The sequence below is a fragment of the Chelonoidis abingdonii genome, chromosome 1 (assembly GCF_003597395.2).
Source record: "Chelonoidis abingdonii isolate Lonesome George chromosome 1, CheloAbing_2.0, whole genome shotgun sequence".
Lineage (NCBI taxonomy): Eukaryota > Metazoa > Chordata > Testudines > Testudinidae > Chelonoidis > Chelonoidis abingdonii.
Genome location: NC_133769.1, coordinates 131,320,775 through 131,340,068, shown reverse-complemented (window position 1 = coordinate 131,340,068; position 19,294 = coordinate 131,320,775). Strand labels below are relative to the sequence as shown.

The window sequence follows — 19,294 nt, the reverse complement described above, 5'->3', positions numbered from 1 at the left end:
TTATGTTGTAGCTATCCTATCACAGCCAACATCCTGATACAACCAAGAAACAATGCCTTGCAGCCTTCGGTTGCTGACCCTTTTAGTTCTCACCAACCCTTCCGACCAATGGAAGGAAGAACGTAGATTTCCCCAGGTCCTTGACATCTACTTGTCTTGTCACGATCACCTTACTCACTCCCCCGAAAGAGGACAGAAATCCCTTTCCTTTTAGAAGGCCCATCAGTAATTTATTTGATTAAGAGCCAAAGCCTATTTCAGCAAGATTAAGCAGAAGAAGTATTTCTTGGTGGTTTACAAAAGAGAAAGAAAACCAAAAGTTAATTAAAAATCCCCAGACTTGAGATATTAGAAAAAATCCTTTAAATTAGCAACATAAATTTAACTTAAATAGGGTCAGATTCTGATACATTTGACCTTACGTGGTTAAGGCACTGGACTAGGACTAGGAAATCTTGGTTAACTTCCCAGCTCTGCTACAGAATTCCTCTGTTAACTTAGGCAACTCAGTTAGTCTGTGCCTCAGTTCCCTATCTGTAAAATGGGGAACTGAACAGCCCTGTACTTGTAATTTCCCCTAGAAATACACAATTATGTTTCTATTGAAGAATAGTGCATGCCATGCCTTGCATAACTGAGCTAACCATAATGTAAATTTTTCTCCAGTGGTTGCAGTTTGCACTAATAAAGAGCACATTTCCTATTGCATTCCACTCCATCTACTTACAATTCCAGCTTTTAGCTATTTTGAATAATAAATAGCAACCTTTATTTAAAAATGGGCCATAGTTATAGTGTTTGGGGCAATTGTTGTAGCATCCTGTCAAGGCTGATTCCCCAGTCTGGCACTCCGAGTGCAGAAGGTGGGGGGTCGCAAGGATTCTAAAAATTAATACTGGCCACTTCAGGCTTGTGTTAAACTCCCAAGGTTACAGCATTTCTCTGACCTTGGATGGATAAATGCTGCCACTACCCAAGTGCAAAAACCCCTTTGAGAACCCAGGAAGGCGCACTTGGGAATTCCTTCCTGTGGGGTACCCTCAAGCCCTGTCACCCCCGCCCGCCTGGGGAAAAGCTGAGAAAGAAAACAAACAGCTGAGAAAGAAAACAAAGGAAATCAGCTGTTGCCACCAGATAATTAAACAACATGTGCACAAACCACTTAGAACACAAAAATTCAATCCTGTTCTTAAAAAGGATAAATTTTATTAAAAACAAAAAGAAAGAAAATACATCTGGAACTCAGGCTATTGATAGATTTAAAAAGAGCAAATACAAAAATTAAGACTCAAGAATAGCTTTCTTGAGGTCCAGCTTGAAGGTGAGAAGCAAAACAAAAGCACCTGGAGTTAGCGCAGAGGAGTCCACAAGCCATAAAGAAATAAAAGAGATAAACCTAATCACACCCTCCTAGACATTTCCTGACCTTCTTACATATCTGGGGTTTCAAATGAGTAGCTTCTAGGCATAATCTGGTGATTTTCATACCTGGCCCAAAGCTTTTTACAGCATAGTTCCAGCCCTGTCTCTGCTCTCCAGGAGAACAATACAGACTTTTTCACCCTTTACAGGTAGAGCAAGTAGAGAACAACTACTAAGAGAGATTTTATAGCTACCTGGCTAGCTGGGTGTCACACATGTTATAATATTTGTTAAGGGTTACTGTGAAAGTGGTTTGAAACAATCAGAAGATATTGATTGTCGGGTTTTAAGATTTTACAGTAGGTTCTCTTCAGAGTAGTGTGGCCTAGTAGATAAATGAACTGGGATTTCTGGGTTCTATTCCTTGCTTTATCACTAGATGACATTGGGTAAGTGCCTTCACTTCCCTGTGCTTTTATTCTCCCTCTGTAAAATGGGGATAATACTTTCTGTCTCACATTGCAAGCTTTGGGACAGAGATTGTCTCTTACTTTGTGTTTGTACTGAGCCTAGCACAATAGGCACTCAACCTCAGGTGGTGTTTTAGGTATAACAGTAATATTTTGACCACAGTTAGGACAGTCTGTGTGATCTCCAAAAGAACAGCATTATTCTCTGTCAAAAGAGTAGTTCTGAAAGAAAAACCATGAGAATTATTATGTTTGTGTTTATTTTATAAATCAGCCAAAAGGAATGTCTTACAGAAACATTTTCAACCCAGCAAAGATAACAAAGCTTTTAATATGCAGTAGCTACCCTGCTTTTCAGCTGCACCTGATAAGAAGGAGTATCCTTCATTGTTTGACTCAAATTTATTTCTAACCCATATACTAGTAAGTTTATAAGATCTCTGGGATATGGATTGCCATGTACAGTACCAAGCACAATGGCAACCTGACCTGGTGCTACCATCACAATAATGTCAGAAATAATACAATAATAATTAACTAAGCTGATGTTATCACATATTCATTATAGTAAGTTATTGACTTTATAAATTCTCAGTTATAAACGTGGCTGTAGATAAGCATATACATCCTCAAGAAATTAATCCCACCCCATTTTGAGCTTCCTCCTCTACACTTGTGTATTTTGGGTCTCTCTTTTAGTTGTGCATGTATTGGTAGATGGAGAAATGTATGTCATTAGCATTGTAAAAGGATAGCCATCTCAATTCTCTTTTATAGGCTTCTCTCCTTCCTCACGCTTCTAGACATTTTGCTGCTTAGACCTTTATTCTGTACCTGGCCTTCTGAAGAATTACATGTAGCTATAAGGCTTTTTTAACACCATCTTGCTGTCTTCAGCCCCCTTAATACTCTTAGCCTTCACCTCTCAAGAATGAGCTACACACTCTAATTTTGTTAATCTGTATTTTTGGGTTTTGGCCATGCTGGGGCATCCAAGCAGGTGTTATCCAAGCAGTTGGTGACAAATGTCTCCAGTTTAGACAAGGTCGGGGCAGGGGTGATGTTTGCCTTTCGATGCCTCCAGCATTCCAGCAATGGACCCGTTGGCTGGAGTTTGGGCTGTCACCCATCCCTGAGTTGCTAGGGTAGGTTTAGTTTTGATGGGCTAGAGCCTTCCTCCCACAAGCGTTGTCTGCAGAAAGGCCACCACCCCTAAAATAACGTTTGTGGCCTGAGAGATATGATAGGGGTCACTGCTGCTGCCTGATAACTTATTGCTGACTCTGAGCCCTCACTTCATCATACTCCTTTGCCAAGAAGAGCCCTTGCAATGGTGCGAATGACACATTTAGCTCATCCCACAACCCCGCAGAGGTGGCCCCAATGCATGGGTGGGTCGGTGGGGAAGCAGGATGAGGGGCTGATTATGAAGCCACAACCCAACCCCCTGCAACCCAAATGACATCTTGGGGTCCTCCTCCACTGAAGAGGCTCCTGCACAGCTGACTTCTCCATGGGGTTGTGTATGACTGGAGGGGTTGCCGGTGCCCCCTGCAGCTGATGTGGTGACGGCAAATCAAATCACTAACCCCTTCTTTCATTCCCCCTACTTCCCTTGCAACTCGGGCCCCATGCCGCCAGCCTGGCGCGCATAGCCCATGGCCCCACCTCCCTGCTGCGTGTATGTGTGTGGGGGGGGAGCATCGCTCCACGCGGCGCGGGGAGGGTTAAGCTGCGGCGCGGAGGCCAATGCTGCCGCCGCCGCTCAGAGCTGAGCTGCTGCATCCTCCCGCCGCCGGCCCCGCGCCGCATGACATCACCAGCGCCAGAGCCCATTCGCTGCAGGTCGGACTCCTCTCCCCAGCCCGCTTCTCCCCCCTGCAGCCCACCGCCGGCCGGCACCGCCACCTCCTGCTCCCCGCCGCCTGGGGGCTGCTGCTGCCGAGCCTGCGGAGTCCCCTCCCTCCTCCCCCAGCCGCGTCTCCAGGCTGAGCCCTCCCCGCGCCCGTGCCCACCTGGCCCGCCCCTGGCAGGAAGGAGGATGGCGGAGAGTGAAGCCGAGACCCCCAGCACCCCCGGGGAGTTTGAGAGCAAATACTTTGAATACAATGGAGTGCGGCTCCCTCCCTTCTGCCGGGGGAAGATGGAGGAGATCGCCAATTTCCCGGTGCGGGGCAGCGATGTCTGGATTGTCACCTATCCCAAATCAGGTACAGATTCATTCTCTGCGAGCCTTTTCCTCCCCGCCCAGGCACTGACTGCCCCTGGGGGTTGCCTCTTTCCCAGCTCAGCCCCGGGGCTTGGCTTTTGAACAAGTCCCAGGCTCCGTCTCCCTCCCCGGGGCTGCTTTCACTCCGTAACATACGGGATAACGCAGCCTGAGCTGATGGGCTCTGTGCTGATGGGCTTATGTCTGCACGGTAACAGTATATGTAGCGGTGTCTGCACAGCACTTTGGAAACCATACCGAGCAATGGCCATGCTATTTTATATCGGGTTTGCCTCTCCTTAGCCGGGTCTGGATCGCAGAACACAGCCCACACATGAGCAGACATAACGTGTGTGGCTTATATTGAATTTTACATCGTCAAAGTGTTGCGCACGCTTATGCAACAAAAACTAAATGAGATACGCGGCCTGATAAAGCGAATTGTTTTAACAGTGGCAATGGAGCTCAGTCTCCCTATTAAAAACAAGAATTTGCTTCAAGATAGGACCTTTGAAGCTGAAAGAGCTTTGTAAAGCAATAAATTAAATACTGGGATGATGGATTGCTCTCCATTCAAACGTTCATTGACATCCATCAACACCCTTTGAAGTTAAGGGGGAGTTCTGTGGCCAGGGCACTTTACTGCGGGGTTGGGCGGGGTGAGTGGGAAATATAGATCCCTTTCCTAGGGATTTTCGACTGCAAAAAATAAAGGGCCAGTTGCTGCTACCCTTGTTTTGGAGCACCTTTCTGCACTGATTCCACCTGGACTGCTGAAGAAGGAAGGTACTAGTCAGTGAGAGTAATGTGTCATAATCTGGTCCAAGATAAATATGTAAAGGCAGGATATATGTTGAAGCAGATGTGGTGACAACACTCCAGCACCACCCTCATTACTGTCTAAGGAAAAGGAAAATCAGAGTGTTCAGTGAGGAAATGTGCTTGGAACAGTTAAACAGAGTAGTAAGAAATGCCCCCTATTAATAATACAAGTATGTGTTTCTGCAGTAAACCAGTTTGAGCTGATAACTGTAGTATCTATGCTTTTAACACCATATTATTTTATTTATTATTCTCTCCATTTTCAAACAAGTGCTTAGACTGAATTAATATGGATACAGTGCTGCTGCCAAAGAAGCAGACAATATGGTAGCTTCATAACCCACCTGATAAAACTGGAAACAAACAGAGATGCATGGACTCTTTCTTTTTAAACACGTCACTGAATGATTTTCCCCCTGGTAATAAGATGATCTCTTTCTGGAAAATTTAGAGTCCATTGTACTGAGATAACATGTTAGCTCTCTCAGTACAATGGCAAAATCGTGTTGTTTTACATTATGGGTAAAAAGATTACTTACTGACTCCTTTCATTTGACTGTATATTTTATCAAAGTGTTATGTGCGTCTCCAGTTTCTCTTGCTGTACCAGTGTAAAAGTGCGCAGTCTTCCATGATGAAAGATCCTGTTATTGTCTACTGGAGTTTTAAGTGCTTATTGCAGCTGCTGTTTCTTTATACTTAACTGATAATGATGCTGTTAATGATTCTGGTCAGTGTTTGGCAGATGTCTGCAGTGTAGACAGACCAGTGGACCAAAAATGCTAGAAGTAGAACCTGATAGCTATTGCTTTTTTCAACTGTCTCTCTAAAAATCTATGACATGCAGAAAGCACTAAAAGTTCTATTTAATTATTTCAGCTTATTGAGGTTTCAGTTTTGTATTGTGTTACTGTTCTTGAATCTAAAGCAGTTCATTAGAGAACCCCATATTGGTTTGTATTGGTGAACCATGAATTATGCCTTTTTACCCTGTGTCCCCCCCATAATGCACATCAGAACAATATAAGGTGTTAAGAGGCAACTGCTTAGTTCCCATAACTTTACAACCACTGAATCATAAATAGTTATGAATAGTCACCCTACTCACAATTATTATTATTGTTGTTATAGTAGTAACATTATAGATGCACAGAGGCCTCAGTGAGATCAGGGCCCTATTGTTCTAAGTATCATATATACACATTGTAATAATGATGCCTCGCTCTTAGAAAGTGTGTTTCACCTGCAGATCTCAAAGCACTTTACAAAGGAGATTAGTATCATTATCCTCATTCTACAGATTGGGAAATTGAGGCATGGAGAGGTGAAATAATTGGAATTGCTCATTTATGAGTATAAATTCGATTTTGTTGATATAACTGAAACCTGGTGGGATAAGTCCCATGATTGGAATGTTAAAATCAATGGTTATAAACTATTTAGGAAGCACTGAGTGGGTAAAAGGGGAGGGGGAGTGGCACTCTTTGTCAACAGGTCATTATCTGTTTCCGAGTAACTGATAACTCAGAAGAAAATAATCTTGAATGCTTATGGATCAATGTCCTAATAGATAAAGCATAAGAGTATTAATTGGTGTCTGCTATAGACCTCCAAACCACACAGGGAATACGATAATTGTCTCCTAATGTACCTGTCTATAAGTTTTAGGGGGGAAAGGCTACATGATCATGGGGGCCTTCCATCTGAATGACATACACTGGAGATCTCATGCTGCCAGTACTAAAACATCCTTGGAATTTTTAAATATTATAAATGGCAATTTCCTAACTTAAAAAGTGTTGTGTCCAATACAGGGAAATTCTATATTAGATCTCATCTTGACAGATAAAGAGGAACGGATCACAGAACTAAAAATTAATGGTAACTTAGGTTCAAGTGTTCATGATTTGATCACATTTATAATGTGCAAGCAGAATAAAGTCCAGACCAGAGATTATATATATATATATACTTGGGGCTTTAACATGGCCAGTTTCACAGAGCTGAAAACAATTATGAGCCAAACCAGCTGGGGAGAAGAAATAATCAGAAAAATGTGAACGATAATTGGGAATTGTTTAAGAACACTTTATTAGATGTCCAAAAAGCCACAAACCCACAACTGAGGAAGAAGGCCATATAGGTTAAAAAATTTACCTGGTTTTGCAGGGGAAGTGAAGGTAGCTATAAAAAAATTATAAACTTTCCCTTTCTTCCATTTGTTGTGGGGTGTGTGTGTGTGTATATATATATATATAGAGAGAGAGAGAGAGAGTAGAAAATTGGTAAGGGAAACAAAGGGAGAAATTCATGGCCAGCACCGTTAAGGACAATAGGAAGGAGCTTTTAAAGTATATTAGGAACAAAAAGAGTCCTAGCTATAATATTGCTCCATTATTAGATGGAAATAGTAGAATTTGAGTTATAATGCAGAAAAGACAGAAGTATTCAAGAGATATTTCTGTTCTGTATTTGGGAAAAAATAGATAATGTAATCATATAATATAATGAGAACATTCTTTTCATTCTACTGGTATCTCAGGAGCATATTGTGCAGCAGCTTCTAAAGGTAGACATTTTTAAATTAGCAGCTCTGGATAACTTGCATCCAAGAGTTTTGTAAGAGGTGGCTGAGGAGCTCTTGGTCAAAAGGGCTAATGAAATCCTTGGATGCATAAACTGGGTAATCTCGATTAGGAGTTGTGAGGTGGTTTTACCTCTGTTTTTAGCACTGGTGTGACCGCTACAGGAATACTATGTCTAGTTCTGGTGTCCACAATTCAAGAAGAAAGCAGATAAATTGGAGAGGGTTCAGAGAAGAGCCTCAAGAATGATTAAAGAAATAGAAAACATGCGTTATAGTGATAGACTCAAGGAGCTCAATCTATTTAGCTATCAAAGAGAAGGTTAAAGGGTGACTTGATTAGAGTCTGTAAGAACCTGCATGAGGAAGAAATATTTAATTATGGGCTCTTCAGTCTAGCAGAGAAAGGTATAACGCAATCCAATGGCTGGACAAATTCAGACCGTAAATAAGGCATAAATTTTTAACAGTGAAAGTAATTAACTATAGGCACAGTTTTCCAAGGTGGTGGATTCTCCATCACTGACAATTTTAAAATGAAGATTGGATGTTTTTCTAAAAGATCTGCCTTAGCAATTATTTTGGGGGAATTTGTATGGCTTGTGTAATGCAGGAGGTCAGACTAGATGATCACAGTGGTCCCTTCTGGCGCTGGAATCTATGCATCCGTGAAAAAGTGACTTGTCCAAACTTACCCAGAAGCAGAAATGGGGCTAGAACCCAGCCCTTCTGAGTTCCAGTCCACCATAGGTGCTGACTCCGGGCCCGCAGCACCCACGGAAAAAAATCGGTCAGCACCCGCCAGCCACTCCCTGTGGCCCTGCCCTGCACCCCTGCTCCAGCTCACCTCCACCTCCTCCACGAGTGCACCGCGGCATCCTGCTTCTCCCCACTCCCTCCCTCCCAGCACTTGCGCCTTGAAACATCTGATTCGCAGGGCTGGGAGGGAGGGGGGAGGAGGGGGAATGCAGCTTGCTGGGGGGAAGAGGTGGGGCCAGGATGGGGATTTGGGGAAGGGATCCAATAGGGGCAGGGAGGGGGTGGAGTTAGGGAGGGGAATTTGGGAATGGGGGCGGGGCCGGGGCAGGAATGGGATGGAGTTGGGATGGGGGCAGGGGCAGTGAAAGGGGCAGAGGGATGTGGGCACTCACCAGCACCGGAGCAAGTTGGTGCCTATGCAGTCCACAATATTATCTTACCTCTTACAATAAAAAAATATTGATAAGGTCCTCACTGGTAACTACATCTAGTCAGACTTTTTAAGTAAAAAATGTGGCCTTTAAAAAAAAAAGCAGTTTCACACAAAATATTATCAATGGTGTCAAAATTTTTCATGAAAAATGTAGTATCATTTTCAGTCTTTTTTCCCCAAAATCTTATTTATTTATGCATTTATTTATTGTAAAAATAGTTTTTTATTGTTTGACTACGTCTAGTGGTAATCACTCAAAAGAGAAAATCAACAACTGAATTAGTCAAGTGACAGAGGTCAGTGCTTCTAGCAGTTATACTTCCACAGTCCCACGCTGCAATCAAATGACAGAAGGATCTATCCTAGTTATTCCTTGTATGGCTGTTGATTTGGCCAAGTAAAGAAACAAATGACTACAAATCTGTATTTCATATGAAGGTGGTGCTGTCTGAATATGCATAATGGTAGACCAAAAAATAATTTAACTTGTACAGAGGCAATTTCACCCCACACAGGCTGGATAATATAATACTGAACCTGTGTTGGTGAGAGTGCTTGGCAGTGGGTACATATATTGGGAGTGACCCAAGATAAAGGATGCTGTAACATAGTGGAACACTTAATATGTCAGTGGTCCTGCTGGGAGTAGTGTAATAAAGAGAAAAAGATCGTACTTTAATGTGATTGCTACCGACAGCAGCCTAAATAAATATACTCTTTATATCCCTAATTAATCCTAACACCTGCCTCCAATAAATGACTTAACAAAGTTTGGAAATTCCTGATCTTGGAAAAACTCATGCATGCAACCCAAAAGATATATTCTTCATGTAATTACAAGGAAACTATATGTTACGTCTGCAACGTTAATGCCAATCAGACATCATGCAGACTGTCTTTCTACCTTTATTATAGAAAAGGGGTCACTAATGTCTTCCCTGGTGTAAATCTATTGACTTCAGTGGAGGTGCATCAGGGAGGAATGTAACCCGTTACCATTATGTTTTGCACTGGTTGTGAATGTAAAATGGAATACCGTTCTGTATATGATTAAATAATTGGAACCTGTACAGCAGATTACTTTTCAGATGAGATAAGGTGTGTAATACTATGCAGGAAGGCTATTGTTATACTACAGCCTGTCAAACTCATTGTGATATACTCACTCATACAGCTTATTCTTATGTGCCCATCTCAAAAAATAAAATTTCTATATATACATTTAATAAACTTTATTACAAAATTAATAACGGGATTCTTGTAAGATATTTCTCCAGACACTTTGCCTAGGGCCACGTACTTCCCTGTTTAAACTCCATGAACTTCAGTGGAGTTAAACCAGGGATGCAACTGGTCCCTGGAGTATGGTGTAGCTCACCAGTTTAGTCATCCAGATGCTATGCTCCTATAATGCTAGTCAGCTATACACCCTAACTATATTAGAACTATATATTTGCCTCACTTTCAAGCTGACATATAATGCCCTTCTTGATGGTTATCGTTACTGCATCTGTTTTGAATGAATGTGTATTTTATATTCTTGAGTCAAAGCCTACAGATTAATGCCCCTTATTTTCTTCACTTGGCAAAATTGGTAGCTTGAGAAAGCAGAGTTATTCAAGTGAATAATGAAGTTGTCTTTCCACTTTGGCTATTCTGCCAAATAATTAGCTAGAATTCTGTCTGGAAAAATGTCAGCATTGGGCAAATATCAGCATCAAGTTACTTCCTAAGTGGTCCGTGCAAACTCCTACTTGTCTGCATTGTTATGCTGTGTCAAATGCCAGTGGCAGCTGCTGTCACTATCAGATACTTCCTGTATCATCTTGTACTCGCTGGAGTTGTATTATTACCAAGTCTTGAGCTTTTTCAATCCAGTGCTGGAATCCTGTGGCCACACAATTAAGTGTATTCCCCAGAAACATGCAGGTTGGCCCTAGGCCCTCTGTTTAAATAAGCACCAACAGGACAGGACACTTACACATAGCAAAGCCTTTCTTGAACTGACCTGTAGGTTCACTATGCCCCTCTTCTTCAAATCCTTTCTCATTGTCTCTGGCATGGTATCTTTATGATATCAGCCAGTGAAGGGACAGATGGGTTAGTTACCACTTAGTTTATTTACAAATATCAAAAAACAAAATGGTACAAATGTATACTAGAGGGTCCCAGACTTTGTTGTTTCTCTGGGATGAGCTTTGCACACACCAGGGACTTTTTGGATTCTTCCATTCTTCCCCCATAACCTCCAGGTGCCACCCTCCCATCACCCTTTATTTCAGGGACTCCCTGCAAACTCCCCACTCCTTCCTCCATACCAAGAACTCTGTGTCCCCCATTTCTGCTTTTGTCACCTGCCAGGGGCTCTGTGTGCCACCTCATTCCTCTGTCTCTCGCACAGACCCCATTCTGTCCCTTCCCCATCATGCGTGGGCTCTGTGTACCCTCCATTCCCATCTCTGAAATTCTGGGATTGATTGGATGAAGTATTCAAAAGTGACCGTGTTACAGACAAACACAGAAATGCCATCAAGTTCAGTGTAAGACCTTCACTTGGCCAATAAAAATTGTATGTTTGTGTGTACCCTTCGGCCCCATATTTCATGTGTCTTCTCAGATTGTAAGCTCTTTGGGGTAGAGGCTAGGTGTTCCTGTAGCACTTAACACAATGAGGTTTCTGTGTGGGGCCTCTGGGTGCTAGTATATAAATATTAAATAATAATGATATAACTGCACACGTAACAGTGCACAGTTGCAGAGGACCAATCTTCCCGGGGTTCTATGGTCTATACACATTCTGACTCACCAACTAAAACACCACCTGGGATTACTCAATTACAGTTTTGTCTGATTAACTGGTTAATGTTTGTGCAGATTTAAAAGGTATTAAGTATTATTATTCCAGTATGAGTGGATCATGCCATAGATTCTATTCCTTATGTGCTCATACGCATTCTCTTGGTTGCTGCTTGGTAATGCCAGCAGCCTTTGCATGACACGAGTGATTGATAAGCCTGAACACAATGGGGTGATTCTTTTCTCAGGTACACCAGCTTTACACTGGTATAACTCCATTGACAGCCTTGATTTGCACAGACACAAATGAGAGGAGAGTCAGGCTGAAAAACTGCTGGGCAGCATACGCAAAGCTGGCTGGTTCGCATGCCAGAAGCAGTGTCAGACAAAGTGGGATGAATCAGCTGAAGGCTGCAGTGGACTGCAGTGTTTGTTCCTGGTGGTGGCAGTAGCGGGTCCAGGTCTGGCCACAAATTAGACATGCTGTCAGAAGGACAGACGTGGAGTCCAACTGTCTCACCTGTCTGTTTCCTTTAGACCCTCATCCCAACTTCCATTGTCTCTGCAGTGGTGAGAGTGACAGTCACCTGGTATTTTTTTCTAACAACTATCTCTTGTGCTGCTCTGGACTCCATTGCCAGATAATTAGCCCATTTCTGCAATGATCTGACTTTTGTAATTCCCCATTCTCTTCCCAGGAACTTCTACGAAAATAATATATTTAGGGTTATTTTTATTTGCCTTTTTTTTTTTTGAGTTTTTAGAGTTCATGTTTTAAAGTTTCCCTTCACAAGCACAAGGGTGGGAACTTCAATTTATGCCCCCGCACAGGAACACAGGTTGAGAGACAATCTAGACCTATACAGGCAGGGCTAGTAGCACTGCTGTTATTAAGGTTCCTTGACACTTACTGTTGTAAGACCCTGTTTTGAGTTGCTTAATACTTTGCCAAACTTTACCACCTGAAATTTTCCAAGCTGGGTGTTTGATTCTGCAGGCTGATTAAATCAATAAACAATCATTTATTATTTATAACTAAATCAAAAAATATTTTCAGCCAAAATAATTCAGGTGTTTTTGAGAAGGAAGCTAGGGAACAATATATTTTTTTTAATGTTAAAAATATCTGATGACCTTTCCTTTGGAATGCTCCAATCCTCCCATGTTTTGGAGCTGGGTCTTAAAAATTCAGCTTGGGGCTGGCCTCTATGTTAGAGTTTTTACTGTTCCATGAAAATACGCCCAGACTTGGCCAAGTCATAAGCCTCTGAAAATGACATTCCTTATATGCTCAGCAGAGACTTGCTAAAGCAGGAGTTTAAACCTTTTTCTTTCTGAGGTCCCCACCAACATGCTATAAAAACTCCATGGCCCACCTGTGCCACAGTAACTGGTTTTCTGCATATAAAAGCCAGGGCCAGGGTTAGGGGGGTAGCAAGCAGGGCAGTTGCCTGGGCCCCCATGCCACAGGGGCCCCAGCGAAGCTACATTGCTCAGGCTTTGGCTTCAGCCCTGGGTGGTGGGACTCAGGGCCCCGGGCTTCAGTCCCATGCGATAGGGCTTCAGCTTTCTGCCCTGGGCCCAGCAAGTCTAACACTGGCCCTGCTTGGTGGCCCTCCTGAAACATGTTTGCAGCCCTCCAGGCAGCCCTGGACCCCTGGTTGAGAACCACTGTGTTAGAGCTTAGCAGCTAAAATCTCCAACGGTTCTATCCTCGCTGAGCTCACTGGAACCTCTCACAACTCTTGGTGCTGAGCACTTGCACCATCCCTGTGGAGAAACTGAGCATGCTGCATTCCCTCACAACTCCTACTGTGCATGTCTCCCAGGGAGCCACTGAGCATGCTCCAGCCCAGGGCTACAGGAATGAAACCAGGCTTTCCCTATAATGTCTGTCTGCACAATGGGCCTGCAGCTAAAAGCTGTTTGGAGCAGGAACCATCTTTTTGGTCTGTTCTAACACAGTGGAGTCCTGGTGTATGACTGGGGCACCTAGACACAACCACAATGCCAATAAATAATAAAAACTAATTATAATAATTGTAGACATTGGGAATTTTGCCCTTGATTTCAGTGGAAGCAGGATGAGACCCTAAGTGGGTCGAGCAGGAAACATTGCTACTTAGATTAGATGAAGAAGCAATGCACTTGATCTTAGTATAGCAGTACTTCTCATCAGCGCATCTCATCAAAGGAGCAAAGAAATGTGACAAGAGTGGGAAAGAGCAGATAGTCCAAAAGGAGGAAAGACCTACTACCATCTAGCAGGTTTCACTTGGGTAACCCAGGAACCGTAGAATAATGACTTTCCTGTCAAGAAAGATGTAGAAAAAATCCAAGTGATTTCCTTTTGGTAAACAGGCTCAGAAAAAATGTTTCCCCGTTAAAAAGGTCATAAGGATTTTTATAGACATCCTGTACTTGTGCAACATTTGGTATTGACCAGACTACAATGGCTCTGAAGACTAAAGAATTTTTAAAAAATGTATTCAGTCCTAAACCAGTTACTGATCACTGCTATCTCATTTTGTTGCTTATCTGCCTCATTAAAGATATAAATTAAAGGAGTTCATGTGCTTTAAAGATGAGCTAAAAGGAATTGAGTAGCCACAACTCAATATTCTCATTATGCAATTCTCTGTTAAAATGCCCTTTGTCATGGTAACTACTTCAGTACTGCCTCACATACATGACACACAGAGCAAAACACTACCTCCAGTGTTGTCCTATATAAGTTGCCTCAGAAGTGCTGTCAAACTCGACACTTCAAAGAATAGTTCTGCATACACAACAGGAAGAGTGGTTTTATAATGAAAGCACTGGTACTGGGACACAGTAGATATGAGTTTCCTTCTCAGCCAGGCAGTATAGACCTCCAGTGTGACCTTGGCCAAGTCATTTAATCTCTCTGTGCCTCACTTTTCCATCTGAAAATCAGGGCCGGTGCAAGGATGTTTCGCACCCTAGGCAAAACTTCCACCTTGCGCCCTCCCCCACCCCACGCTTCCGTCCTGAGGCACTCCCCCCTGTGGCAACTCCTCCCCTTTGCCCTGAGGTGCCCACCTTGCGGCAGCTCCCCACCCACCCCTCTGCCCTGAGGCACTCCCCCTCCCCAGCTCACCCCTTCTCCATATCCACCCTGAGCATGCTGTTGCCTCTTCACTTCTCCTGCCTCCCAGGCTTGTGGCGCCAATCAGCTTACGCGCTGCAAGCCTGGGAGGTGGCAGAAGTGAAGCAGCCACGGCATGCTCGGGGTGGAGACAGAGCAGGGGTGAGTTGGGGCGGGGAGTTCCCGTGCGTGCTGCCACCCCATCACTTGCTGCAGGCGGCTCTCTCTGCACTCCCCTGCCCCAACTCCCTCCGCCTAAATGCTGGTGGAGGCCGAAGATCTGGCCGCTGCTGAAGAAAATGGCGCCCCCCAAATCCTAGCGCCCTAGGCGACCGCCTAGTTCACCTAAATAGTTGCACCGGCCCTGTGTAAAATGAAGGTAATTATACTTCCTTCCACCTATGCTTTGTCTTGTCCATGTAGATGATAAGCTCTTTGGGCTAGCAATTGTCTTGTACACTGTTATGTACAGCCTTTAGCAAAATGTGGCCCTTCCCTTGAGAGGGGGTCTAGGCATTAATGCAAGTAATAAAAATACTAATAATTAAAGTGTTCTCTTACACTGGGTGGGAACAACCAGCAAAAAAATTCAAATGCAAACTTCTGATGTTCTCAGTCACTTTAATTTGAATTTTCTATGCCATTTCAGAACAGCCACAGCTTGGGCATTAGAGCTGATGTCACTGTGAGAAGGTGCTGAATAAATGAAGGTATTCAAGGCTTCCTTAGTATGCAAGAGTCCTTTATAGCCTCGTACATTGACAGGCAAATAAAATCAAATAGTTTAGATAGAAACAGTACTAATTTTATAGGCTATTGTGGAGTCAATGACTGTTGAGTGTTTCACTGGCTAGTGTGTGTATGTGTGTACACTAGTGAGTAAGGCTGGGGAAGCACACCAGTCTTGTAGATATGTCAGTTTTGAAGGATTATGGGCTGAGGCAATCCACTAGCCCCACACAGTTCTTATGAGGGGAGTGATGGTAGCATTGGGAAGTGTCAAGAAGGAAGCAAGTCTGTGAGATGAAGGTATGAGGAAGAGGTGTTAGCTAGGAATAAGTGGGGCAGTCACTGGGAGAGGATGAAAGGTAAAGAGAGTCAGTGAAAGGAGCTGGGAGGAAGGTAATTGGGTAACTAACTGATTAGAGTTTTACCAGTCACGTCAAAATCTACCTATTATTTAGAAAGTGGGAGCTAATTCCAGACCCTGTAGCCATCTCAATTCCCAGTGGGAGAGAGGGGCAGCAAATGAGATGTCCAAACTCATCATTTAAAAGGCCAAAGGTTCTGGATAATATATAAGGAAATTAGATTAATAGACAATAGTCCTGATTCAACTCTTAGCTACACTGGTGTAAATGAGTAGTAAATCTATTTAAGCCAATTAAATGATACCCGTTTGAAACAGGTAAGATCAGAATCAAGCTCAATATATAAATATTAGCTATATATACAGTGGTCCAGATTCACCAGCATGCTATGGCTGTTTTGCAGTGCACTGGTGACGCAGAGCAGCTATAAACCCAGGCTAGTCAGCCAGTTAAAAGCCACAGTTACTGTTGCTTTGTGTTGCCAGAGGGGCAAGAAGCAGCTGTAATGTACCATTGAAATTGGCTCATTCTGTGTATATATTGCTCAAACATACCTTAATGATGTTCCCTTCAATGTCTATTGAATTGTTATTGCCTTCTGATTATAAGGAATATAGAGCTCTGAGCAAAAGATTACGTTGCAGAAATCATACACATAGATACACAAAGACGTAACCATGCAGATCAGATTGCCATGCATTCTGTGCTCATTTTATTAAATTAGGGCTACGTTCTCTCCTAATTTAGAACAATGATAAAAACATTGTTGCCTATCTCAAGCTGTGATTTTACATTTATGAAAAAGAATGAAAACATTTTTGACGTGGATAGGCGTGCAAGTATCTTGCAAACACTGATATCACTTGGGGCAACTCTTGTGGCATATGATCATAACTCTTTCTGAAAAAAAAAAACCAGTTTGATACAAAAATGTTTTACCATTTTGTTCCTGAATGATTAATACTTATTGCTAGGTGATTGTGAAGTAGTGCCATGCCTGGAGGGGGAGCAACATTTGTTAAATGTTTAAAACATGGAGGTGCTTATTTCTTATTTTTTGCACCTATGGCTCTTGCCTGTAGCACATTTACATGGCACTGTGGGTGCACTGGCTTCATGCTATTCATCCTCAAAAATAAATGCAAATGCACAGCAGAGTGGGTAGGTTTTTGCTGATGGCTTTCCTGAAGCAGATTTCAAACTGAGGCATGGAAATTCCCTTCTGACTACAAAAGGATGCTGTATGAGTTTGAATGCCAAGAGAGCACTTTCAGAACTGACGAGCATGCTTCCAGCAGACCCTAGCACATGGGAATTGAGTGGTTTCATAGAAAAGGCTGGATGCAGTAACATCTCCTGCCTTCTGATTCCCTGCTTGTCAGTTCCAACACACACTGTGAGGCCAAGGATTAAGGGGCCACATTAAGGGTCTCTATAAACCAGGATAAAGAAAATGATTTCAGCCCTCTGAAATCAATGGTGCTGAAGATAACTAAATGGTACTAACTGATTTAAAGCAATGGCATCCTAAATGGGAGTTTTGAAAAAATTGGCATTAGGACAAGACTCTTTTCTGCATCCTTGCCCTCTTCAGAACATTGTAGCACCTTCTGAAAATGCAGTGGAGTTAAACGGTGTGGGAGGATTCAGAACTGCTGCCCAAGCATGTTTTAGGTGCTGCAAAGGTAATGCACCAGGATACAGTTCTGGCATCTTTTTAGAATAGGCTCTAGAATGAGAATGGGACTGAAACTGTCAGAGGCAGCTGGATGTAGGACACAGTTGATAACAGTTGTGTAAGGGCCTGCACCTCACTAAGAGTCCTGTAGAGGAGTTGAGATTTGAGGATGTATAGATCTTGCCATTGGTATAAACACTGGCTGGGATTATTACTGTTATTTTATGTATCTAGAATATTCCAGATGTTTTTCAAATACATAGGAAGGCAGACCCTGCCCTGAATAGTATATAAAGAACACATTTTCCCCCAAAGCTTCTTACTGTCCTGTTGATCTTCCCCTCATTGTGACTGCAGGTCTCCTGCATTCTCAACACTGGTCCCTGTTCCTGGATTCTAATATTAGGTAATACCTCTGAATCACTCAGTCACAGAGGTAATCTTCACCAAAGGGAAGCCCTGGAGGGAAGGCTGGAAAAGCAAGTAATAGGACTGGATTATCTGTGGACATGGTCATGTACCTGGTTTATATTGGTTTTTTTTTCTATTCAGAGTCCTTGTACTATTTTTTTCCTTGTTATTTGACATCATAGGTCTTGTGTATATCTATGCCATCGTAGAGTGTTACATTTAGATAGCAGAGACTTAAGGCGATAAAAACAAGTAGTCCGGTGGCACCTTAAAGACTAACAGATTTATTTAGTCCTAGCTTTCATGGGTGAAAAAACACTTCTTCAGATACATGGAGTAAAAAAAAAAAAAAGCCTCTCGGACTGTGCCGCTCCAAGAATGCTGCCCCATAGCATGTGTCGCCCCAGGCACGTGCTTCCTCTGCTGGTGCCTGGAGCCAGCCCTGCTACAACCTATCCTGGAAAATGATCCCTCATTTCCTCACTGGGAGGCAGGCCAGTCCTCGCTTACAGACAGCCCCCCAACCTGAAGCAAATACTCAGCAGCAACTACATACTACACCACAGAAACGCTAACCAGGAACCAATCCCCGTAACAAACCCCGTTGCCTACTCTGTGAAGTTGTCGAAAAAACTTTTGTCTTTCACGGGTACTGAAAAAAGCGCCCCTCGCAAAAGACAAAAGTTTTGCTGACGCAAATGGCAGTGTGAACGCGGCTTTCCTGCTGACAAAGCTAACACCGCTCATGGGGCTGGAAGTATTTTGTCAGCAAAAGTGCCGACAAAGTACCGAAAAAGAGCATTTACACACACTGACTTTCAGTGATAGCCTTGTCATTAAAAGTTGTGTGGTGTAGACAAGCCCTAAAAATCAAGAAACTGGATTTTATGGCTCATTACACAGGCTGTAACCCACTAACTCTCCTTTGTCTGACAACTGAAGAGGTGTTAATTCCTCATTTCACCTTGAACAGTCTCTTGCAACATGTTAATCCCTCATGCTTAACAATCTGTTCTATCTTGTAGTGGCTGTGACACTCTTGAGTGTCTTTCCCAGACCTGAAGAAGTCTTGTCTCTCTCACCAGCAGATATTCTCTTGGATCTGTAAATGAAGCATTTATCTTATGCCTTAAAGTTGATCTGATGGTTAAGACACTAGACTTGGCTGCAGGAGATGTAGTTTCTATTTCTGGCTCTGCCACAGACTTTCTGGGCAAGACTGTTAGTCCTGAATTTTTAAAAGTGACTAGAGATTTTGTAAAAGCAGCAAAGAATCCTGTGGCACCTTATAGACTAACAGACGTTTTGGAGCATGAGCTTTCGTGGGTGAATACCCACTTCGTTGGTTGCATCTGTCATAAGTAGATAGGTAAGGGTTAATTTTCTTTTACTTGTAAAGGGTGAACAAAGGGGGAACCAAACACCTGTCCAGAGGACCAATCAGAGACCGGATTTTTTTTAAAGTCTGGGAGGGAACTGGAAACTCGGGGTCTTTTTGTTTTCCTCGGCTGTGAGTAAACAAGCTTTTCTTCTAACTCCATCTTCTTTCAAATATTCTACTATCAAGTGT

The 19,294-nt window shown here is 42.9% G+C and overlaps 1 protein-coding gene across 1 annotated transcript in view; it reads left to right on the top strand.

The window, feature by feature from the left end:
• The first annotated feature begins 3,581 nt into the window (after positions 1–3,581).
• The window catches only part of SULT4A1 (sulfotransferase family 4A member 1), a 37,321-nt gene continuing 21,608 nt past the window's right edge, over positions 3,582–19,294 (top strand). The window contains 3 exon segments of the mRNA XM_032781988.2: positions 3,582–3,702; positions 3,705–3,833; positions 3,836–4,042. Coding sequence (XP_032637879.2) covers positions 3,582–3,702; positions 3,705–3,833; positions 3,836–4,042 — 457 coding nt within the window.